At 31.0% G+C, this 25448-nt stretch overlaps 2 protein-coding genes across 3 annotated transcripts; one reads left to right on the top strand and one right to left on the bottom strand.

Annotated features, from left to right (window-relative positions):
• Positions 1-13138: 13138 nt before the first annotated feature.
• Positions 13139-16101, bottom strand: LOC149891645 (uncharacterized). 2 transcript variants are annotated; one of them, XM_090078662.1, is made up of 3 exons: positions 15799-16101; positions 13829-15483; positions 13139-13783 (listed from the first exon to the last, which is right to left on the bottom strand). In XM_090078662.1, exons 1-3 carry the CDS (start codon positions 15815-15817, stop codon positions 13463-13465), a joined length of 1995 nt encoding a protein of 664 aa, XP_089934788.1. In that variant the 5' UTR covers positions 15818-16101; the 3' UTR covers positions 13139-13462. The 2 variants fall into 2 exon arrangements, with proteins under 2 accessions (XP_089934788.1, XP_089934787.1); XM_090078661.1 differs by having other exon boundaries at positions 13139-15483.
• A 4902-nt stretch (positions 16102-21003) lies between these two features.
• On the top strand, positions 21004-23639 carry LOC149891644 (uncharacterized). The gene is made up of 2 exons (XM_090078677.1): positions 21004-21455; positions 21963-23639. Exon 2 carries the CDS (start codon positions 22248-22250, stop codon positions 22884-22886), a length of 639 nt encoding a protein of 212 aa, XP_089934803.1. The 5' UTR covers positions 21004-21455; positions 21963-22247; the 3' UTR covers positions 22887-23639.
• The last annotated feature ends 1809 nt before the right edge of the window (positions 23640-25448 follow it).

The raw sequence follows: 25448 nt of genomic DNA, 5'->3' as shown, positions 1-25448 counted from the left end.
CGTATACTTGGTCTCGAGGAGTGGTCATTACTGCACAGGTGTTAATTTCAGGGTGGGTCATTGGATGTCTTGACAGTTTTATAATAAAAAAGGGACATTTTTTATGTTTAAATATAGATAAATGAGGTCGGGTATTGAAATTTGGGCTTATTTTGTCTCTAGGAGTGGTCGAGACCACACAGGCGGTCAGGGGTTGTCAAGACGGTGTATTCTTTGTGCGAAGACTGTACACCAGCCTGTACAACAGGGGCATATGATACCAGTTGTACAGGCTAGTGTACATTTGTGCAGTCTCCAGGTTATAGTGATGCAGCTTGCTAGGGTTCACTTTCTCATTGCTGGAGAGGATACAGAGGGTAATGTAAAACCTCTTCATCAGCTCTTCGTCAACACCTAGAATCTCTACTGACTTTTGGTATCCCCTAAAAACCCCCTAGCAGTATTGCTATTATTGGAGTTTCCAGATCCTCCTGACTTTGATACCAAGACCAATCCTCAGCGCAACTTGAATCTGTTTTTTTTTTTGAGTTTTAACAGTTCCTTATTTCCTTCCTCAGCCTGCCAATTCTTAAAATTCAACATAGCCTGTTGGCTATGTGAAGGAAGCACTCCATGCTTCTTATCCACAAATGAAAGGTGGACAGGCCATGTTTAAACCTAATATCTGAAAGATCTGCCACAATTCTATAAACCTTTTCCAGGTCATTCAGGTTGGAGCTGCTCAGGCAGCAGATGCTGCAACTAGTAGTTGCGTCAATCACTGCACTAAGAATGATGGCAACATTTCCATCAACTATGGTTTCATCCAGCTCATGGTAGATCATGAATTCATCCAACCTTGAAGGGAGAGCCTAGAACTCCTTGAAAATGTTATACTCCTCCACCACAACATCTTTGCTCTCCTTTATGTATTGAAACCTGATTGGTCTGCAATAGAGTGTGGAGGAGGGTTTTGGGTTTGTCCAGACAACATCATCTGCCTCCTTGCTCCAGATCTGTAGGGGAACCAGGCAGATGAGGAACAAGGACTCTTTTAGTGCTATGCTGGCTAGTTCAACATCCTCAGATACCATCTGTTTATTATCTGTTTTTAATCACTTTAAAAACAAATTATAACTCTATTATATCTGATTTACTTCCTTCATTAACTTCCATCTTCTCCTCTGTCTCCAGCTCTTCCAGCAACCAGTACCAATTGTACATAAAAAACCTCTCCCTCTTCCACCCAGATTTGGTCCAGCGACGATTGAACCTCTTCAGCCAAACCTTGGCAACCTCTTGCCCAGGTCCAATGTTCTCCAATGTCCTGGTTTTGGGGGGCTTTGCTCACCCCTAGCCCACTGTTGCATGGCTCAATCTTTATAAATAATTTATGTTTACAAGATAAACTACTTATAAAGACTTCTCTTTACCCATTGGTCAACATCATAACAATATTAAAGATTGATAAAACTAAATTTAGTGAAAAAAAAGAAATAAGGATGTTAGGATGATTAACCGACTAAATCGACTTAAAGTCGATTAGTAGGAAACTCATAGTCGATTAAATCGACTATTCAATTTTTCAAAGTCGACTAATTTCGACTTTCGACTAGTCGACTTTTAGTCGATTTAGTCGAAGTCGATAACAACACTAGTAAATCCATGGAAGTATAAGAGATGGACGTCCAACGATATTGTCTTTTTTGCGAACCATGCTCTTTGCGTATTGTTACAAATCTATTGTTTTAAACAATAGTAATGAAATTACATTAAAGTCTGTCGGAATAGTAATGAAATTACATTAAAGTCTAACTAGAGATATAATAAATAATACAAAATATCAACTAGTTTTGTAAAAGCACCACAATGGTTTCATGTCCAGGGAAGTACTCCATCTACTATACTACTGTAGACTTCCATTTCATGAATATTATAGAATTTTCTATTTTTAACAACAGAAATATATACAGTTAAGGATAAATAACTTATACATAAAATGAATGTAAATACAATAAAGAAAAAAATAGTTTGTCACAGTTTTAAAGAATTTAGCAAACCCAATTTATGGCAAACCGCAAGAATAACTAAGTATTTAACATTAACATAATATGATTTACCAGCTATGTATAAACTAATTTTTATTTGACAAAAATAAATGGGTTATTATGCGCTTTTATGACAAATGAAATAATATATGAAATATGAAAAACGAAAACATGAAATATCTGGCCGCATTTTGCAAGATAATTACAAAACTGAATAACTTTTTAAAAGGTTTTGCTTTATCAAATAAATTATAAAAAAGTCCATTAGAAAATACACCTACTAAAAAAATAATTCATAGTGGAATATATATTATGGAGCTTATAGAGTGGTCGAGGCAAAAAATGGTGACATATCGGAAAAAATACTAAAAAAAAATACACAAAATTAAGGCTGGTGAATGAAGGACCAAGGAATTGAATGAAGACAGATCTTGAAAAAAAATTTCATTTGAGCTTTTTTAAATTTCGCTCTACTTTTTTTAGTCATTTTAAAATTATCCTTACAGGTATATTTTATCTTTGACGGGCTTTGTTTACACGAAAAAAGTTTTAAAAATTTACAAAAGTTCATCTTGAAAAAATGATCTAATCTGTTCGTGCCGACAACTAACTTCCTTTACCTTGCTGTAGTTTGTTTAGAAATTTGTCAATCCTGAATAGTCTTAATTTGTCAATCCTGAACAGTCTTAATAAACAAATGCTATAAAAGTTTAAACTAATACCACGTAATCAGAGTTTCTGTTTTAAATCTGTGGGCAGCCATTTTAACAGATTTTTTTGTTGACGGGTGAAAACTTAGAGTTTGTCGGAAACTCGCATGGTTCGCTGATTTCTGCGGCCTCTTTGATGTAATATACCCGCGCGTACCCGAAGACGGGTAATTTTAATAACTTTAGTTATCCGACATCCAAGACTTTGGATCGGGTATTAACCAATTCCAGCTACCCGAATTTTACCCGTAAAAGTACCCAATTATCAAGTAATTTTATTACCCGATTTCTTTACTCGAAAATCGGGTAATAAAATTACCTAATGTATGTATCTATGTGTGTATGTATGTATGTAAGTATGTATGTATGTATGTATGTATGTATGTATGTATGTATGTATGTATGTATGTATGTATGTATGTATGTATGTATGTATGTATGTATGTATGTATGTATGTATGTATGTATGTATGTATGTATGTATGTATGTATGTATGTATGTATGTATGTATGTATGTATGTATGTATTATATATATATATATATATATATATATATATATATATATATATATATATATATATATATATATATAAATATATAAAAATGTTTTTATATTTTCATTTATGCCTATTTTAACGGTTTTTATTTATTTATGAATATTCCATAAAATAAAGAGTAGCCCCTGAATGTTTTATGGCCTTCTCTTTACTATCTTCTTATTTCATTCATATACTTATCTTTTTTCATGTTAAAACCTTCTCTTTTTTTACTAGTTGGGTAGTTAAATCGGGTAATATGTTTTAATACGCCACCTGATTTTACCCGAAATACGGAACTACTCGCTAGTTGGGGAAACTTTTAAAAAATCCGGGTAACAATATATATATATATATATATATATATATAAACTTTTTAATTTTCTTTTCAGATGACCAAACTATCAGAAATTTGGGAATTTTTCACTAAGGCCAATGACGACAAAGTCATTGAGGATAATCATCAAGTTAGGCTGATCACAGACATCACTAGGTAGGTGGTAGAATAGATGAAACCTTTTTTAGTAGTGGAAGCTAAAGCATTCATTCGCATTCTCAAAAGTGCTTCCTTAGGCCAATACAATGAAATTTCAGCACATACACTGAGTTGCAGAGCAATTCCAAAAATCTATAAATTTATGAAAAAAACAATTATTGACTTAATGAAAAAACGATGGGCTTGAAGGAATTGCCTTAACATCAGATATCTGGAATGCCAGAACAAATCATTCTTACATAAGCTTGACAGGACACTACCTAGATAAAAATTCCCACTTGAGAAGATTCCTTTTCACAATGAAGTATTTTCCAGAGGACCATACGGCAAATGACATCAGTGTCAAGATAACAGATATGTTTCATGAAATAGAGTTGAATCCCAAAACAGTAAGGTGGATCACCATTGTTACAGACGGCGCTGCAAACATTCAAAAGGGATCAAAAACAAACAGTGACATTGATACCAACATATGGTGAGTTGACCACAAGATCCACTTGATTGTCACGGGTTGTCACTAGCTGCAAAAGACCAAGATAAGAAAATGTACATATGTCCACAATTGAATCAACTTCACAAAAAGATGACGGGTTTGGTAAACTATTTTCACTACTCTGGGAAGAGAACAATTGATCTTATCAACAAAGCAAAAGCCCTTAAAATGACAGCAACTAAGTTGGTACAGAACTGTCCGACGCGCTGGAATTCAGACTTAGCCCAGCTGGAATCAATAATTAAGCTTCTTCCAGCCATGGAACAAATAGTTGGATATGATGGTGACACATCTGGCTCAGAATTGAAAAAATTGATGCCAGACGAATCTGAGATTAGTAAAGTCAAAATCATCATTAGAATTTTGAAGTTATTTGAAGCATTATCAAACTCTATTTCTGCCGACAAGACAGTTACCATCCACAAGGTTGTACCCATGCTTGTTACAATAAAGTTAGGACTTGAGACAACTCAAAAATTAATGAAGGATCCCTTAATCCAAGAAGTTTTTCAAACTACTTTTTGCTGGAGATTGATAGACGATTCCTACATTGTGGAAGTGTACAGATGGAGTACACTGTGGTCCATTTTTTGGATCCCCAAGCAATAGGAACAATGACAGAAAGACTGGACCGTTTTGACCTTGCGAGGAACAACCTTTGTGAACACACTAAAGGACCTTGTTGACAAAGACCCCAAACTGCAACCCACACCACATGAAACCTCATCCCAAAACATAGAGGCCGTGGACTTTTTGAGAACAGTAGGCCACTTTTTTAGACAATTACCACACACGAATATATGGAGCAACATATACGCACAAAGGAGGGAAATCAACTGCATAAGAAAACGTTATAAAGGCTTCGGTTGGTGCATAACCAAATACCTTAGTTATGTAACAGCCGAAAATCTGCTTCTTCTGAAAGAGTGTTTTCAAGTGCAAGGAACATTTGCACTGTAAGGAGAACAAATTTAAGTGTTAGAAAAATAGAGCAGCTAGTGTTCATGATAGAGAAAAGCAAATCACTGGATGAAATTTCAGATTTCAATTTCTTTGGGTATTTTCAATTTTTCGGGTATTTTTACGGGTATTTCTACGAGTATTCTACAGGTATCAAGTATCGGGTATTCTACGGGTATTTTCTACGGGTATTTTATGGGTACCAATTATCGTGTATTAAAAACAATCGGGCATTATCGGATTTAAAAAGAAACGGGTATTTTATAACTTTCTGGTAATTATCTGAATATTTAAATTTGGGTAATATCCGGATTCGAGCATGGGTCTCGGGTCCCTATTAAATTGTAATATTGAAATTCCGACGAGAAACTGATTCAATTAATTCGCAACTTCAAGTATAGTTTAAAGTTTTTTTAGATCATTTACGTAAGTGACTTACGTAAGTGACTTACGTAAGTGACTTACGTAAGTGACTTACGTAAGTGACTTACGTAAGTGACTTACGTAAGTGACTTACGTAAGTGACTTACGTAAGTCAATTACGTAAGTGACTTACGTAAATGATCTAAAAAAACTTTAAACTAATCTTGATCATCTGTCTCTTCCTCTAAATCCGAGACCTCAGTATTTTTTTTTTCTTCCGAGCCATCAATCGGAACCTGAGATACCAAAGGCAAAAGCCTCTGGATGTTCAGCTGAACAAAGGCCAGTCTCTGGGCTGTCAGGCTTCAATTTTGTTCTTTTTTTGGGTAATTATCATTCCAGCTTGTGAAAAGGTCCTCTCTGTGCTTGATAATGTGGGTGGAGTACACAAGAATGCAGGTGCCAATTTAGCAAGAAACGGTAGATGCTTCTCATTTGATCTCCACCAGTCCAGAGGGTCAATCTTAAGAAAAATGTTATACAACTTTATCGCAAGTTATCGAAAATTTTCCGTAAATAACTAATTTTTATGTTTGAACGAGTATTTTATCATCAACAGTTACTGAAGAAATGTAATGTATTTCTAATAAAAAATTATCAGTTGATATCTTTTTTATTTCAAATTAAAACTTATGTCTTGGTCAACTTTTGAGAAAGCAAAGTATCTTTTGAATTCTCTTTCCAATGGAGGGTACTGATCCTCATTTTCAGTTCTAGTTGGGAAAGCCATCTCATCTAAGTGCATTCTTAAGATTTATCAATGTCCTTTTCTTGGCTTTGTAGCTCAACATTAACACCGTTGTTCTTGTTGTCGAGGCGATTATGGTATGCTTTTGTTGAAGTGTGTTTTTTAACAACCTTTTTCACCACTGCATTCCTTTTATTCCTGATAATCAAGTCCCCATCCTCATATTGTTTCTAGAAGTTTGCCTTTTTTAGAAATGAAACTCTAAACAGGAGGTCAAACAAGTTTCCCATGGCGTACGCTTCTGTTTTATTTTTGGGAATCTCTTGTCAAATTCCTCTTTGAGACCATTGCACCATCGGACCGTTAGGATTCCCACCAATCTTTGCCTGCTCAATCTTTCGCCTAAGGAAGCTGATGTAGAGTAACATTTTGTAAATGCAAATCTTTTTGTTCGTTGAAAGACTCTCTGACGTCTCTCTAAAACATGACATGACCATGAGTATTTTTTTCAAAAGGTTGACCTTATCAGCAGTTGGCACATTCTCCCATCCAGGAGTGCTTTGTTTCAACTGTTCCAGTGATTCCCGCTACTGCGTGAGCCTAGAGATCATCACCTGATGACTGTTCCAACGAGTAGCGACCGGGGCAGGGATAACTATGTATTTGCCTTAAAGAAAAGTACTTGTTTCAATCAATTTTAAATAAATTTTAAATCAAAATTCGAATTGTTATCTTTTTGTTAAAATAATTAAACTATTTCAATTTGTTTTGTAACTACTTTAAATCATTTTCTAAGCCCCAACTAACTCACGATGGTTAGCTTCACACTCTGCAAGAATCTGCCGCTGTGCAAGAGGAAATTGATGTATCTTGGTTGTCACTTTCGTTACGGCATCAATAGCAGACTTCAAGACGTCAGCCTTTTAAAAGTAATTGCTGAGAATCGTGTTCAATTTGTGATCTGCACATTGGATTGAACCTTCGTTTAGTAATTCAAATTGTAGGGAAAGGGAGAATGCAGTTTTCATGTTGTATATCTGGTGAACTACAACAACTCGACACTGGACTGAGTTTAAAGCTTTGTTACACTCGGTTAGTTTATTGAGGTATTTTGCTAGAGTTGAGTATCGAAAAGGGACAACCCAGAACCCACCTTCTTAATTTGAACTTATCATTGATGTAGTGCAATTATTTATTTATAATATTATAACATAATATTAGAATATTATAATATATTAACATACTAATTAGAATATTAGTTAATAATACTATTCATTAGAGCGAGAGGTCCAATGATCCAAGGTTAGGCCCACCTGCTTGCAGTTGGGTAGTTCTTCATCCAAGATTTCACCAAGGCGAACTTTCATGGCTTGGAATAGAAAAAATCGTTTTGATTGACTTAAAACTAAAAACATTGATCATCAGTGTTAAGAGTGATAAATCCTGACCGTTATTTTTTTGTCAGTGATAGAAATTACTATTACTGACGAAATTATTATTTCAAATTTTACGTCAATGACGATTGTTAATACTGCTATTAAACTACCTTTTAAAGTACTTTGCAAATGTAGAAGAGTGTTTCACGTTGCACTTCTTGCACTTGATGCCCATTATGGAAAAAGCAGGTGCGTTGACAAGGTTAAAGGGCAGGTTATCAATTGCCAACCATTCCATGATCTGTTTTAAGCTGATCATCTGAACGAAGAAGCCACTTGTTTGTGGCTCCAGCATGCTTTCTCTTCTCACCACGGTCAACATCTTTGACTTCAGCATTATTGTCGGAATTTTGCAGGACTTTTTTTGCTTTTTCTGCTCTTTCTTCTATTTGGAATTGCTTCCATTCTTCCGGGTACTTATGCTGGAAGTGATATCTGAAGCTTAAAGTGGTGCTCTTTGCCATTCCAAGGGTGATTTGCTTTCCCTCAGGCTCACCTTGCATTTAACCTTGACCTGGCCACCTTCGTTTACCTTGCAAAACCATCGCATATGGGGGATCCTTACATGCTGATGACACCTGGACTGAAGAAATTTAGTTGAAAAAAATGTAATTAAATTTTGTAAATGACGAATATTTACGTTTACGAATTGAAAATAACGATTAAAATACAAATAACAAAAAATAATTTCATTATCAATATCTCAAGTTCAGTAAACTTAATAACACTAATAAAAATACCAGTAAAAATTAGACTTTAAAAACTCTTTCTTTAAAATGAGAACTGATTTGGTATGTGGAGCACAATTTTGTAAACAATTAAAATTATATTAAAAACACCATTTATAAAAAAACCCATATCGTTATTTACGAACTTTAACGCAAATTATTAATGGAAGTTCCGTAACTGACGAAAGATACAAGTTATTACGATTGAACTTTCAATTAAATCCGTTAATTAGAATATGATCAAGAGTTACGAATCAAATAATGACGTTTATTACGAAAAATTAATTTAATCGATTTTCGGAAGATCAAAGTTTTCCTCGTTCTCGATTAAACTGACGCAACTTCGGTTAATCGCAATTGTAAGCCTTTTCTCTAATTTTAAGTAAGCATTGGCGTTTGGTTTTACACGTACCTAGGGTAAATGGCGCCTATAGCAAACACCAATTTTGCGCCCTCTCAGGAGATAATTTGGTTACGTCGTATCTTCTAAAAGCCACTTTAAAATTGGGTAAAAAAAAACAGAAATTAAATCTATTAACACTTTATTATGTAATCTATTAACAAATTTATCTTATTTGCTTTTAGCTGACACAAACTATTTAATTATATTATCAAAATCGATTTCTTCGATTGTTTCTCGTTCTGTGCTCAGATAAATCAAATTATGTAATCGACTTCGGCCTATCGAAGCTCTCAAACATGAAAGTATCATTTTTAATTTGCTGAATAATCTTTAGTAACTGGCAATAGAAACCACGGTTCTCAGCAATTTTTTAATCTTATTTTGCATATTGGGAAAAATGTTTTTATATCAACGTATTGAACTTCTTCATATTAAACTATGGTTCTAATTATTCGGATCTTGATATTTTTCTGAAAGGCTTGTTAACAGCGTTCTAAAACCCAAAATTATTTCATATAACTTTTCCCCATACACATCACAACTGAAGGCTTCTCCAAGTTTTTTGCTCTTTCAAGAAGTTTGTTTCGTCTTACAAATCTTTTCGTTTCCTTTCTTCTTTGACATCTTTCAAGTTCTATGTCCCGTTCATTGCGAATTCGAATTCTTTCTTTCAGCGAATCACTAACACTTCCCTTTTGTCATTAAAATAGTTGTGGAGAGCTTTTAAATCCAAAGTCGCATAATGAAAATTCATTTTAGGATTCTGCGATCTCTTTAGAACAAGGTCAATGTGAATTAATATTTTGTTCCAAAACTCTAGTAAAGTTAGAAAGTTATATGTTAACATTTGATTATAGAGTTGCTTTGCGTCGCTTTTACTAGCCGTGCTTTTATTGACCATTATGTTATGGAGAATTTGTACTATTTCCTCAAGATATTTGTTAAAACGGATAAACAGTTTTTTACTGATTCCGTTTTTGAGCTCCTCCAAATATCGGAGTCAGAATTTAAAGCCACAACTACATTACAACAGCTTTGAGCTTTTCCCATAAGAAATCCTGTTTGTGGTTAATTTTTTAAAATCATTTTAAAAATGTTTCTGCTGTTTTCTTCTTTGTTTGCTCTAATAAGTATCTTTTTGAATCTGAAGCTTTACTTTCTTTAATCTTCTCTTAAGAACGTTTTATAGTTCTTAGTTCTCTGGTACTTTTTTCTAAAGTATAGTAAAGAAAAAATTTTTTTTATAATTTCCGATTTACGAAAAAAAAAATAGTTTTAAATATGGACACAGATTATCAGCCATTTTTCAAAAATCACGAAAAATATTTTATTAACAAGTAAATAAGTATATGATATTTTTCAAGAAGTACATCATTTAAAAATTTCACTTCAATATCCTCATAGTAAAGAAGCTAACATTTTAACTAATGTTCCCTCTTAAGTAGAATAGAATTTAAATTTAAATCAATTTTAACTAATTAAAAAAAATCTAAATCTATATATTAGGATGGGGTGAAATTTTGTATTTTAGTTAAACATACATAAAAAGGCGCATTACCGAAAGCATAAGCAGAAAAGTAAAGTAGAGTTGAAAGAATTTTTGGTTACTAGGTTGCAAGTTTATGATTCATTGGTTGAAAAATTCCCCCATTTTTATCAAATTTTTAACCCTTTAGCGCCCACCAGGGCTTAAAATTTTCAAAAAACTCCAAAAACTTCAAAAAGCAATTGTTTTAGGGCCTAGATTATGAATTAAAAAATAAAATTTTAAAATTTCACTAGCAAACCCAATTTTGTCATTGTAGCATATGTGATACATATAAATTCAGATAGCATTTTGTGATAGTTTCAAAAAGAGGAAACTCTCTTAAATACTTCTAAAACTTACATGTGTTATTAATTTAAAATAAAATAAACAAATAAGCTTTAATATTCGTAAAAAAACAGGAAAAAACTCTCTTTGAAAATACCTTGTCTGACAGCAATCATCCGATTTTTAAAAAGACAATTTTGATGTGTTTTTAAGTCTTGATTATCTAATTATATTAACCTAGCTAAATCAGATAAACAAAAATATGTTGTAAATATGCTACAAAAGGTGTTTTTGAGATCACTGTGTTGACAGGATGGCCATAAAAGGTTTCTGAAGTTATGTAGCAGATCTGCTACACGGGCGCTAAAGGGTTAAATATTTTACTGAATAGTTATTTAACATACTTTTTATCCTGAATGAGTGATATTTACATCACTCATTCAGGATAAAAAGTAGCATCTTTTTCACTATATTTGATTTATGCAACAAAAGTTTTATACTTTTTCACCCTACCCTAATAAAAAACATTGACCACTTCAATATTTAACAAGTTTGTTGTTTTAAACGTAATTTAGATATTATTCAGGTCGGGAAACTATCGAATGAGGACAAATAACCGAAAAACGAATGTGTGCGTTTTCCTGAGGCGTATGGACCTTTTTATGCACATATTTATATCTATGAGAAGATTTTTTTACTTTCATTTTCGTATTTATACGTTGAAGATAGGCTTAGGCACTTTTTCGCATCCTTTTTCATTTGGCGCCATTGGCAAGTGCTATGCCTGCCATACCCTAGTTACGTCTGACGAATAATAACGAATAAAGTAAAAACTTTCATGTTAAGCTTTTGAAATAAACAGTATTTAAATTAAGATATTTTTTTAGATATACACCCCCTCGCATATACCCCCTGTTGATACCCCTGTTTCAACATTTTAAGGTATTTCAAGGTATTTCAAGGTATTTCAAGGTATTTCAAGGTATTTCAAGGTTTTTCAAGGTATTTCAAGGTATTTCAAGGTATTGAGCAGAATTGTTATTCGATTAAATCTCTGTTAAACTTGTTTTATTTTAGCTTTAAAAAAAAAAAGAAATTTATGCATGAGTATAAATTTCTCAGTAAAATGTTTTGATGTTTAAACGTATAAAATGTTCTACTTCTATAAATTTCAGAAAATTCGTTTTATCTTAATGTAGCAGACTCCTACAAAAATAATAAGGATAATAAAAACCTATTTTTTTAATCATTTAGATGCACAGTATAACTGACATACTCGGGTGATTTAAGGCCAGTCTGAGAAAATTTCGTTTTTTTTTTTCGTGTTACTTTTGTTTAAACGCGTGTGACGTGTTTTCACCTCGCGGGATTGATCGCATTAAGAATTAGACGTTAAGTATACCGTTATCAAAGGCCGACATTGTTTTTATAGAAACAGCCGATAATAGATAAAAGTATACATCCATCAAATCTATACATTCATATTTAACAAAAAATAGTACTTTATTTTTATTAAATATAAACGATTATATTTACCTATTTAAAGTGTAATCTTACTTCCATTGAATCATTTAACTGTTGATAATGTTGCTCAGACCAACTATAAAAAAAAAGTTATAATTATCAAAACAGCTCACACATTCTGAAGCTGCATATAGTTGTATGCCAAATGCTGCAAAACAGATGCATAGCATTGTTTCTATGGATATTAGGAGTGAAAATGCAATTAATGTTGATTGCTTTGTTTATAGATGGAACATGGCAAAATAGAGGTTATCCATTAACAGTGTTATAACTTTGAAATCAACAGGAAAAAAAAAAAAGCATTGCCAACATGGTTCTACCAAAGTGATGCAAACGTTGTGAGTATTGGGTTAAATGAAAAATAACCCTGGTTATAATTACTCGTAAAATAATCACATTTGTCTCATTAGCTTGTTAAATTTTCGCGATAAATGGAATCTGAAGGTTTTGGTATGGTTTTCGCATCCTCAGGTGATTTAAGGCCAGTCTAAATTTTTATGGTAGTTCGTCCTACCTTCTACAACTCCTTTTTAAAAAAAACTGTTTTTGAAAATTTGTTGTCTAAGCTGAATAATACTTAGCAAAAGTTGGGCTAAGTTGAAAAAAATATTATTGACAAAAATATGGTGGATGACGCATATTGTCCTTAAACTTAAAGATGAATGTTTCGAAAAATAAGGGTTTAAATTGTTAAGCACAACTTTTCTAGTTATCTACAAGCTAAAAGACATCGATATTGAATTATATTGTTTTTTCATACTTTGATTCAGAAGGTAGGGTAGAAAATCCGACATTTGATAATTTCTTTCAACGACGCACAGTGGAGTATTTATGGTAAAAAGTTGATCAAAATTATTTTATGGCTTTTAACAATTAGATAAACAATTAAAAGTAGTTTAAAATCATAATATAATATTTAAATTAATTGTGCAGGTTTTTTTTTTTACTCAAAACACACTTTTGCATATAAACCATACAAAAAGAAGTTTAAAAAAAAAAAACTAAAAAAAAAACTAAACAACAATATAAACTGTTAAACTTCAATTAAAACATTAAATGCCTTAAAAGTAAAAATATTTTTAAAAAGTGATGCAAATACAAACAACTTAAACCAAAGGAAATATACAAATACACATACTATAAAGGTGAAATAAACCCTACTATAAAGGTAAAAACAACATAAAATAAAAAAAAAATACTTAAAAAACGATAAAAAATAAACATTAGTCTGATTCATTTTCGCTAGATGCCTCCTCTTCATATTGTTGTAGTTCATTCAATGTTTCTGGTTGCAAGAACTCTAATGCCTCACTGGAAATAGCATTTCTTTTATTCTTGAGCCTCTTTCTGACACTGCTCAACAAAGGATCGGAACTTAACAGAAGTCTGTTTATGATATCCCTATTACAAATTTCTCTTGAAAATTTCCTCGAGAAATTCTGTCTATAATCACGGAAGTGCTTGTTTCGAGCCTCAGCCGCCTCTTCCGATAATTGACCAATAGGCAATATAGCTTGATCAATTGTGGCACCATGTCTCAATATCTTGTGCATTGTAGGAGCCATTGGATACCATCCATAAATTTCAACATAAAGTTCTGCTGTCAGTTCTGCAAACTTTTCAAATTTTTTGATATCTATTTTATATCCACTTGACAGGGTTTCCAAAATGATACTACAATTTTTAATAAGTCCAATGTTAACTCCTGTAATGCAGGATGAGGTTTGAGGATCTGAGAAAAATCTTCTTGATGTATTGCCATCATTAGTATTCCCAAAACCTGCAGTTGGAATATCCACCAGCAGCCCCATTTTCTCTTTGAATTTGTTTTGAATGTTTTTTTTTGTTTCAGCTACAATTATTTTATCATCTTGTGTTCTCGCTTGCCATTTTTTTATGGGAATGTGGTATGATAAATGTAGTAAAGATTCGAAAAACCTAATCCTTGTATGCAATATCGATAAACCAAATTTAAGGGCATCTGGATTATCTATGTTTTTTATGGTTAAATTATTAAAGTCTTTTGATGTTAGTCCACATATATAGCACCTCATAGTAGATGTCGTGTTGGTTGCAGCATTGCATACTTTTGCATCAACCATTGTAAATGCCAAGGTATGCTTTATATGTATAATACCACCTAAAAACTTCGATATTTCAGTTTTTTTTAAGTTTTTTATTTGATCTTCTACATAGCAGATTTCTTCATTTGTTATGTCTTTAGTTTCATGGATAAAACGAATTCGAATTGGGCGACAATATCTTGTAGAAGAGGGCACAGGGTTTTGCCAAATAATCTTCTGGCTACCAATATGACATATAAGCCCTAGAGGCACAAATGAACTTTGAAAAATGTTAGAGTCACTATCTGTACTATTTTGGAATTTTTGTTTAAATGTTTGCTGCTGTGAGCCATCACAACCCCATTTTGATAACATTTCTAAATTGCTTCTTTCTTCTTCGTTTAAGGTTTCCAAAACTTCATCCAAATATTCACACAAGCGTCTAGTTGTGTGGTCTAGAATATCTTGTAGTTTAATTTCACAACATGTTTCTGAAACCGTCATTGACTCTTGTGGAGGATAACATTGTTTTTTTGATTCTTTCAAAAGCGAATAACATGGATAAATGTTTTTATTAGCTGCATGAATTATTTCATATTGTCTCCTTGTCATATTGGCTTCCACAAAAATTGATAATGCTTCTGATGGTGTGTGTTTTTTTATAACATTTGTCTGAATGGAATTGAAGTTTTCTCTATATTTGTTTGCCTTTTCCGGTGAGCAGCAAATATCTTTCATTATTCTAGACGCATCACAATGTCCTGCATCACGCTGACTCATTTGGGCAGCATAGGTTAGTTGTGCATAAGATAATTGGTCTCTCAAAGCTTTTGTTCTACGCCTCTTGCTTGGCGAACTCAACAACTCGAAATCTTTTGATGGTCGACCAGGCCTTTTTATTATACAGGTGGGTAAACTTATGATACCATTGAGCCATAGTTCATTGTGCTTCAAAAAACGTTCTTCTATGTAGTTAGCAGCTATCCATTTTTGTTTAAAATGACACTTGAAAGTATTTAAGGCGTTTTTTAGTGAACTTTGTTCATTTTCAGTACATTTTGTAATAATTTTGAGATGATCTTCTAAAAACACAAATTTATCATCAATTTTTTTCTTTGGGCATTGTTTCATAACATCGTAGAGTTCTTTTCTAGTCATCTCTTTCACCTTTGGTTGGGATTCTGAAAAAAAAAAAAGAAATAAGTTTTTATACAAAAGACAACGTTTTTGTCGTATTATTTAATCAAAATTAAATTTTAAAAAATGGAAGATTTATGTGGAACATTTTATTTCAAAAATCCTAACTAGAATAACTAATGTTTAAGTTACATAAAAAATCTTTGCTAAATTCGGCTTAATTCATATACGAAAACAATTTTGAATATAGTATTTACAAAAAAAAATCAAACAATCTAAGTCTCGAATATATATTTTTAAAAAATCTCACTTTGTTAAGTAAAATGAAGAAACTATACATTTATTTTGTATGTACATACCTTCTTCTTCAACGTTCATCGTGATTTATTAAAGGTTTTACAGCATACAAGCTTAAATAATACTTTTAACAGTTGTATTTGACAGGAAGCGTAAAAAACAAATACAATGAGCTCACGCGAAGTCCGAGTTTAAACTTTTTTTATACCTGGAAGGGGGAGTGGGCAACACTAAAATTGTTGTTTAGTGATGTAGCCTTTATAAATCTTTCATGATATATAGTTAATAGTACACTTTTACAAAATTTTTGTAATCGACTTTTGATCGACTATTACTTTGAAATACTCCACTGTGCGACGTACAATGAAGTGTCGAAAAGCGATTTTGTTTTGAAAGGCTTTTTGATGACCGCATAATCAGAATGGTTTCTGTCGGTGGAAGTTATTCGTAATAAACAAAATAGAGCGTGTGGTCACCATATATACATATAAATATACATATTTATATGTATATATAGTGTTAATACAATTTATTATTTTTAATTGGTATTTAGAATTGAATAAATTTGGTTAATAAGTTTGGTCATTTGTTTTTATAATTTTTTAAAAGGTACTTATTTTCATGTCTGCATTTAGAAATAAGCTCAGTTTTTTTTATTTAGTAAATTTTCTTGATCTAAATAAGTAATAATTTCAAACTTTTTTGTTAACGAAACATACATTTTTGAGATATGTTATTATAGGTAGGCGCAGTTTTTAGAATAGACCAGTTTAATTTAAAGTTAATATTTTTTTCTTTTACTTTTCATGATTTTTTTTATTTTTTAATGTAGTTGATGGAACTTCCTGGTCAAAGAAATCAATTACTATTTTACAATTCTTACTGTATAACTAAAAAAAAAAAATTATTTACAAGTATATTTTATAATTATATAGAAATGTGATTTATTTTACTATAGGAGGATGGATCCTGCTTATATACAACACATTGAAATTTGACTGATACCATGTTTAATTTGTATAGTAAAAATAAATAAAACTGGAGAAAATGAAGAAAAAGAAAATGTTTATTTAACAAGAATGAAAGTATTGCGAGAAAGAAAAAGATTTAGATTGAAAATAGATAAATTGATAAAATCAGCAGTAGTCTTTAGTAGACTGTTGACAAAACGAATTTAACCAATTTGTTTGGAAGAAATAGAAATCGATTTATAACATTCTTTTGTAGTAAAATTATTATTATTCAAAATATATTATAAATCAATGACAACAAATGCATGGACATTAGTTGAATTAACAAGTAATTTACATAAATTTATTAAAAAGCAGCTAAATAAGTTTAAAGATTATGGTAATTGTTGAATGTTTACATAAATCAAAATGAATTGGAAAAACTTTTGCAATTGGTTTTGAAAACATCCTTTGTGATATTATTGGAGTAACAGTTTAAATTCTAGTAATAAATTTTTGTTAAATAGGATATGATTTGTATTGATTATCATTATTTAATTTATCATAATTTTTTATTCATTTTGTTTTAACAATAATCATCCAGTCAATTGATTTATTAATTTTTTGTTTGTTTAGATATTATCTAGATTATCTAGATAATATCTAAACAAACAAAACATGTATATATATATGTATATATATATATATATATATATATATATATATATATATATATATATATATATATATATATATATATATATATAATCAATGACAACAAATGCATGGACATTACACTCTCGAGTGAAGATGTCTTTTACTAATCATATATATATATATATATATATATATATATATATATATATATATATATATATACACAGTATATATATATATACACAGTATATATATATATATATGTATATATATATATGCCACACAGCAGGCTCAATAAAGCAATACATGGAAGAAAAACGGTTGAATCTAATGCCTTGGCCCGCTCGCTCACCTGATTTAAATCCTATTGAAAATCTTTGGAGTTGGATGGACTGCAAATTACAAAAAAGCAAGCCCACTAACTTGGTGCAGCTCAAAACGCAAATCCAAGAGTTGTGGAACACCGTGCCACAAGAACTAATCAGAAAACTTATAGATTCTATGCCGCGTAGAGTCTTGGCATGCCTTAAAAACAAAGGTGGTCACATAAAATATTAAACTTTCTTAGAATCTTTGAAAAACTGTAAGTGCGCTAATACTTTTGCACGCTTAATTTCAGACATTTTTCCGAGTAGTCATTAAACTTCTAATTAACTCATAAAAAAAACAAGCAGGTTGACAATATTTGACATTATAATTTAATTTCATTGCTTTTACCTTTCATTTAAAAAAAAAATTAGTTCAAAATTTAAATTACTTTACAATTTATATTGATTTGAAGTTGTCCATAATGAAAAAATTACGAGTGCGCTAATACTTTCTGGAAGCACTGTATATACATATATACATACATGTTTTGTTTGCTTAGATTATATATATATATATATATATATATATATATATATATATATATATATATATATATATATATATATATATATATATATATATTAACATTAGAAAAAGAAGAAGGAAATCATATTCTGCTGATGTTTTTTAAAATAAGAATATGGCCATATTTAGAGTTACGTTTTTAGAGTATCCAAGTCTTTTTAGCAAAAAAAAAAAAACTTTTTCCAATTAGACAGACTTTCAAACTATTTAAAAAACTAAGTAGCATTTAGCGATTAATTATTTTTAGCTTGAGAAATTGATAAAATACAACCATTATAAAAACATGTTTGATCATATGACTTATTATAAATTAGGAACTATCTATTTGTTTTTATAGATACTTTGCATTGCTAAGGTTGTACTTATTTTAGACAAAATCAAAAATAATTTTGGGAAGCAACTTTCTATACTTTAATTCTAAAGTAAATTACATATCAAATAGGGTAATTTACTTGGTGGCTTAATTATGTTGGATAATTATGTATTAGTCAAAGTTACTGTTGTTTTTGAGGTTTGTAGGCATTTCTGGATCAGGTCAGGTGACGTGCCGTTGCGTAACAGGGGGCAGTGGCACGTCTCATCGACAGCGATGAACACTGACTCATCACATCCTTATGAACCAGAAGTTCATTACCTAACTCTAAAAGATTTTGAATTCAAAATATATTTTTCAGTTTTGAAATAATTGTGGTGCAATACGTTTCATTGTAGTTTTTGAGAGGAAATTTAAACAGAAAATTACAGAAAAAATTAAAATCTAATTCCATAAAGAGCAGCTGCGAACTAAAAATACATGAGGATGTGTGCATTAATCACTAAGTAAGGGTTATTTAGTAAGCTCGCTAGTGCAATTGCCGGTATCTTTCTCTTGATCTTCCACACATTCCTTTCTCTTTTTCTTTACATTAAATAACTAATCACAACTTACTCTGCTGGGCCTCTGGAGCCCAGGAACTATGCAAAAGTAGGGGTAAAAGTAGAGAGGGGATTTTTTTACTTTTTCAAATTTTTTCTTTTGAGGGGGTGGGGGGAATAGGGGAGATTTTGTGTGGTCGTAATAATTTATTAACGTTATTTAATATTAAAAAGTTACACAAATTTAACTATTTTTTAAGAAATTCACAACAATCAACAAAATTTTTGTTGTTACTTTGTCGGAAAATCTTGTTTTCAGATTTTGTTCTTCGGATGTTGTTTTCACATTTTCTCATTAAGTCAAATTTTTTAAAAAAATTTTCAAACAAAAACTGTTTTGAGGAAAAAAGAGAAGAGTTTTTAAGAGTAAGAAACGGAAGTTAACATTTTTGTTGTCTTTACTTTTCCCCCGCCGTTTAAAAATAGAATGTAGAAAAAATTATATCCAAATATTTTTAGTTTTGCATCCATAGATTTATATCTGTTTTTATTAAAGTTATCAAATAATGTTTTGATGAAAAAAATTGAAATTAGTATTGTTAATGGCCGATGTACCCTAAATACAGCAAAATTCGGAAGAAAGTTTTTTAACAAAAGTAAATTGTAAAAATACTGAATAAAAACTTTCAGCAATTAAAAATGGTTGTTATAGAGGCTTTAATTGTTCTCCGCGCAAAAAACAATTTTTGGGGAAGGCATTAAAGAGCACTATCATTGTATAACGTGCTCAATACTAAGTCGACTGATTGCTGAGATGCTAATTTTAAATATGAAAACCTTTTTTGCCTACGACATACCTTTTTTTTTAAATTACTTTAAGCATTTTTTAATTCAGACTATGCAAACCGGAAGTCACGTGATGAACTGTTGTAATGAAGTTATGACAAACTGTGCTGAATTAAAATTTACTGCAAATTGTGATGGGGCTAAAGTAGGAATATACAAAATACTACTGTTTCATTTGCCTGTGGAATCATGCTGAGCACTACATCATGCTGAGTGCAACACGCGGAAAGATCGGCAACTGCGTTAAGCCGCTATTCCAGGAACAAGCAACATTACTGAATTTTCTTTAGTTGATAGGCAAAATGTGATTTTGCCACACATTCAATTGGCTACTTGGAAAGAATTCTGCTCACTTGCACAAATTTTCTCAGCAACCATTGTTTTCTGAAACTTATGGATGCTGTTTAATAATTACTACTGTCATACGAAGTTCTTGGATACAACACGTTTTTTAAAAGTATATTTTCTATCACAAATAAACCTTTTTCATGCAAATATGGTAGAAGGTTTCACCAAGATGTTTCTGCTATTGAAAAACGCTATAACAACAAGTAATCACCAGGAATATTAGGCAACTTTTGTTGGGTTTTTTTATGTTTCTGATATGGATTACAAGCGGGCCTCTCGACCCAAACACTTTTAGTGTAGCATGGTGGCAAAAGAAGGACCTGTGCTACTTTACTTTAAGAGCAACTTGAACTTTTTGTATTGGTGTATAGTTTTGTGTGTATATATATATATATATATATATATATATATATATATATATATATATATATATATATATATATATATATATATGAAGAGTCCAGGGGAAAAAACGGCATAGTCACATTTTTGGTTTTTCTTAGTTATTGCCCCTGCCTTATGCATAGACTTGTATAGTTTGTACTGAACTACATTTCGAGAGAAAAAAGTGGAAATGCCTATATGATAATTAAAAAAGAAAAAACCCTATACAATGGAAAAAGCGGCATGGTCCAATGTTTACAGGGGAAAAAACGGCAGTGTCACTAATGTCATGTGATTTTTTAGTCACATGATCACACCGTCCAATGAGGGGTCGATTTTGTGTAAACAGCATTTTTAAGATGGCGAAGAGCACTGTGAATTAACAAATAGACCCAAGAAAAGGAAAATTACAGGGAGAATAAACGAAATACTAAAAAAACAAAAACTTTCGTCTCATACAACAGGACCTTACTGCAAATTTACACGATATAAATGTTTTGAAGTTGTAACAGTAGATGAAAGAGCTCGTTTATTGGACTCTTTCAATGCATTATCGAGCAAAGAATACCAAGACTCTTTTCTGGCTGGCCTTATCACAGTCTGTAATGTAGCAAGAAGAAGATCGCGGAAAAATGAAATTATCTTAAATGATAACAGCTACAAGTACAAAGTATTTAAGAATATTGATGATGAGTTTACCCAGGTGTGCTTCAAAGCTTTTCTTTCCATCTTCGGCATCAAGAAAGGCAGGGTCGAGACAATAAAACGGAGTTTATCAACTACAGGTAGGACTAGCATAGAGACTAGAATATATAGAATAAGATCTAGTGTTTTTACATATAGTTTAATTAACAAAAGCTATCCTTACATTATGTTTCATATTGTGCAAACATTATTAGGCCTCTACTTTCGATTAGACTAGTCTAGTGCTCTACTATAGGCTATAGGCCTACTAGACTAAAAGACTGTAGGCCTATCTAATGCTTAAAATCTTGATTAATTTTAAAATTATAAAAATAATTAGAAAGGCCTTAGCTTTAGTCTAAATAAAAGGGGCTAGTCTCTATTATAATCATATTAACAATAATATTATTATTAACATAATATTTCCCTAAGCCTAAGCTTTTAGTGTAGATTTAAATAAAAGGGACTAATCTATATGAAATGGTAAATAAATTGAAACAGTTTTTCAATTATTTATCAAGCATGTTGTTTTAAGATTATAATCTTTAATTTAGTTTTTGAAATTATTTAACATATTTTCTTATTGTTTTTCATCTTTTCATCTTTAGGTGAGCCACCAAAGAACAGAAGAGGTCAACATACAAATAGACCTCATAAGCATACAAATAGACCTCAGATGAAATGGTTCAGAAGATAAGAGATCACATTTCATCTTTTAGGGGTAGGCAGTCTCACTACTCGCAATGATAATTTAAAACATATAATGTTTTAAATTATCTATCCAAATAGCAAGATTTCTTACGAGACATACAGGATAAATATTTAACAATCATTTTAAAATTGCTTTTGGATATCCTCGTACAGACACTTGTTCATAGTGTGATGAGCTTAAAATGAGAATAAATCTCTTTGCTAAAGATAATTTAATGAACCCTGATTTGCAAGCAAAGCTTAAAGAGTTGGAAACTGAAAGGGGTTTGCATCAAAGAAAAGCAGAAACATTTTATCGAAGGAAAAGAGAATCTAGGATAAAAGCAATTAATGATTCAACATTTGAAGCATTAGCATTCGACTATCAAAGAAATTTAAGTGTCTCTAATAACTTAACCAATGATCTTTTTTACAGAAGAAAACTTTCATTTCTTTCTTTTAACATCCATGTGCTATCGAGCAAAAATGTGTTTATCTATGGCTATGATGAAACTGTAGCTAAAAAGGGGGCAGAGGAGGTGACATCTATGTTATATGATTATTTTATTCATCACCTAAGTCAAGATGTCAGGGAATTAGAGCTATATATATGTGATAAAGACATGGGTCTCATTAACACCAAATCACAGGTCAATATACCTTCTGATTGGATTGATATTTTTAAAGCTTCTTGCCAGAATCCAGCTCCTTTCAATGTTTTGGAGCTCAGGCAGGACATGGTGAAAAATATGACACAGATTTTAAAACCTTTCTATAAGGTTAGATGTCCAGTTCCAACTAGATGTCTTAGAGAAGTGTTTTTTTCCAAAAATGATCCATGAACAAAGAATCACAGAGACTCTTGGAATAGTGCCTTTTTAAATAGCGCCATTACTTCAAATATGAGAGGCAAAAACAAAAATTCTCCATGTGAACCTTTAAACTTATACTCTGAGAAACTGTGCATATCAATCTTAAAAAGTTCACTAATAGACCTGACTACTTTGGCTCTTTACCACATGATAACAATAAAAATGAAGTTAATGGACAAGAGGAGTTCGACTATTATTATATTAACTATATATTTTGACTAAAAAATTAATGTTATTAAACAGTTTTGTTGAAATAAAATAACATTCTTTTATCTTCCTTATAAATCATTGTTATTTTGTATAGTTTATAGAATGTTAATTTGTATGAATGAATGTGAGTTTCTTAGTTCAAATTATGTAATACTATATATTTTATTAAATTGACCTTTTAATTTTTATGACCTAAAAGTAAAAGTCTATTTGGTAAGAAGGGTTCAGTTTTATGTGGCCAACTTATATAATAAAATACAATGACCATTTATCTTTACTTTTCTTCATCTGATGTTAGGCAGACATTAACTTATTTTGAGTGTACATTATTTTAAAAAGAAAAAAATCATGATTTTTAGAAATGAGTAAACACAGGATTTGTTGGATTTTTATCCATGAGCAATTATTGGATTCAGCTACCAAAAAAAAGATAGTATTATTCCAAAAAATTATAAAGATGATTTTAGTATTTTGCACTGCATTTAAACAGTCAGAACCGTTATTGTATAGACATTTCGAAGAATAAATTTGAAAAAAAAAATGCTTTAAGGAACTCTCAAATTTTCTAAAATAAAAAGATATATGTTAAGTTAATGTTAATTATAAGTTTTTAGATAGTTGGTGCCTAAAATTTAAATAAAAAAACAAGGATGAAACTTGCATAGTAAATTACAATGGAAAAAACGGCAATGTCCAATTGGACCCAACTCCAAGTATGAAGCGACAAAAATTTTAATATTTAAGCCAGAACCATTTTAACTTCATTATTGCTTAAAGAAATGGACATTTTTGAGAATCGGTGAAAAAAATTAAATGTTTGATTAAAAGTAATGTTGTGAATGGTTTTAAACTTTAAAAATCGAATATCTCAAAACTACAAAAATATGACTATGCCGTTTTTTCCCCTGGACTCTTCATATATATATATATATATATATATATATATATATATATATATATATATATATATATATATATATATATATATATATAAACTAATGATTTTGTGATAATATCTTGCTCTATATGCAATTGTAAAGCAAGATATTTCACAACAACAAAAATTACCAAACTATGTGTAGTTTTTTTTAAAAAAAAAGAATGGTTGATGGCCCAAAAAGGACTTCAGATATGAAATATGAAAGCCAAGTCAGTATTTTGAGAGTGTCCTCGTACACGCGCTTATACGCACTTAGGCTGATTGAAAATATTTTCCTTATAAGAGTTTTTGAAAAAGAAGTAATTTAACCTACGCAAACATTAATTTATCAAAAAGTTGTCAAAGGAGGTGGTAAAAACTTTAGCTTCACCATTTAAAAAAAATAAAAAAATAAAAAGATAAATAAAATATAAATGACGCACTGAATTCGTCTGGGCATTTTTACATTTAAGAAGTGTGATATACATTTATAAAAATGGCTTCGTACACGATGCAAGAACACATTTAAATTGTTGAATTATTTTATGAAAGTCAGCGTTCTGTGAAAAGTCTTTTAAGAAAAATACTTGAATTTTATGGTTTAGATAATCGTCCATCTCAGAGCACTATTTATTGAAAAATTTTAAAAATCTGAAAATTCAAAAAATTTCAAGAGACCGAATCAATGGAAGATCAAAAACTGAAAAATACAGAAAATGTTGATTTGGTTCGTGAAAGTATTGCTGACCTTAAAGTGTCCATAAGACGACGTTCATAACACGTTTGAATTACTGTATCAACAACATGGCGTATTTTGCACAAGGATTTAACTTTGAAAGCATATAAGGTTCAAATAACTCAGGAACTAAAGCCATTAGATCATTTAAAACGTCGTTAATTTATCAATTGCGTTAATCAACAACCAGGTGATTTTTCGCGTTTATCAACAACCATGTTTTCCAATGAGGCACATTTTGTATTTAGCGGCTATGTTAGTAAACCAATTACCGTATTTGAGGTGAGGAAAATCCACGAATCATTCATAAGAAACCTCTGCTTCTTAAACGAGTCACTGTTTGATGTATATTATGATTAGGTAGTGTAATTGGACCTTATTTTTTTAAAAATGCTGTTGGTGAAGCTGTAACTATCAATGGTGGTTGACATCGTTAAATGATAACCGAGTTTTTTGGCCTGAATAAATGAATATTGATCAAGAGGACATTTTCAACAGGATGGCGCTACACCTCATTTTGCTAATGAAATAATCACTTTATTGTGTACCTAATTTCCTGGACGTGTTATCAGCAGAATTGGTAATGTTAATTGGCCACCAAGATTATCTAACTTATCACCGTTGGATTATTTTCTTGAAAAGTGAAAAGCCAGGTCAATAAGAAGAA

This window comes from Hydra viridissima, unplaced genomic scaffold (assembly GCF_058129835.1).
Source record: "Hydra viridissima isolate aposymbiotic clone 2 unplaced genomic scaffold, HvirCarnegie_v1 scaffold_2, whole genome shotgun sequence".
NCBI classification, from domain to species: domain Eukaryota; kingdom Metazoa; phylum Cnidaria; class Hydrozoa; order Anthoathecata; family Hydridae; genus Hydra; species Hydra viridissima.
Note: the sequence above shows the minus strand (reverse complement) of the source record. Positions and strands in the feature narration are given on the sequence as shown.

Bases quoted from the DNA above. Each gene is read 5' to 3' on its own strand.
- LOC149891644 (XM_090078677.1), top strand. From the start codon at position 22,248: ATGAGAATAAATCTCTTTGCTAAAGATAATTTAATGAACCCTGATTTG.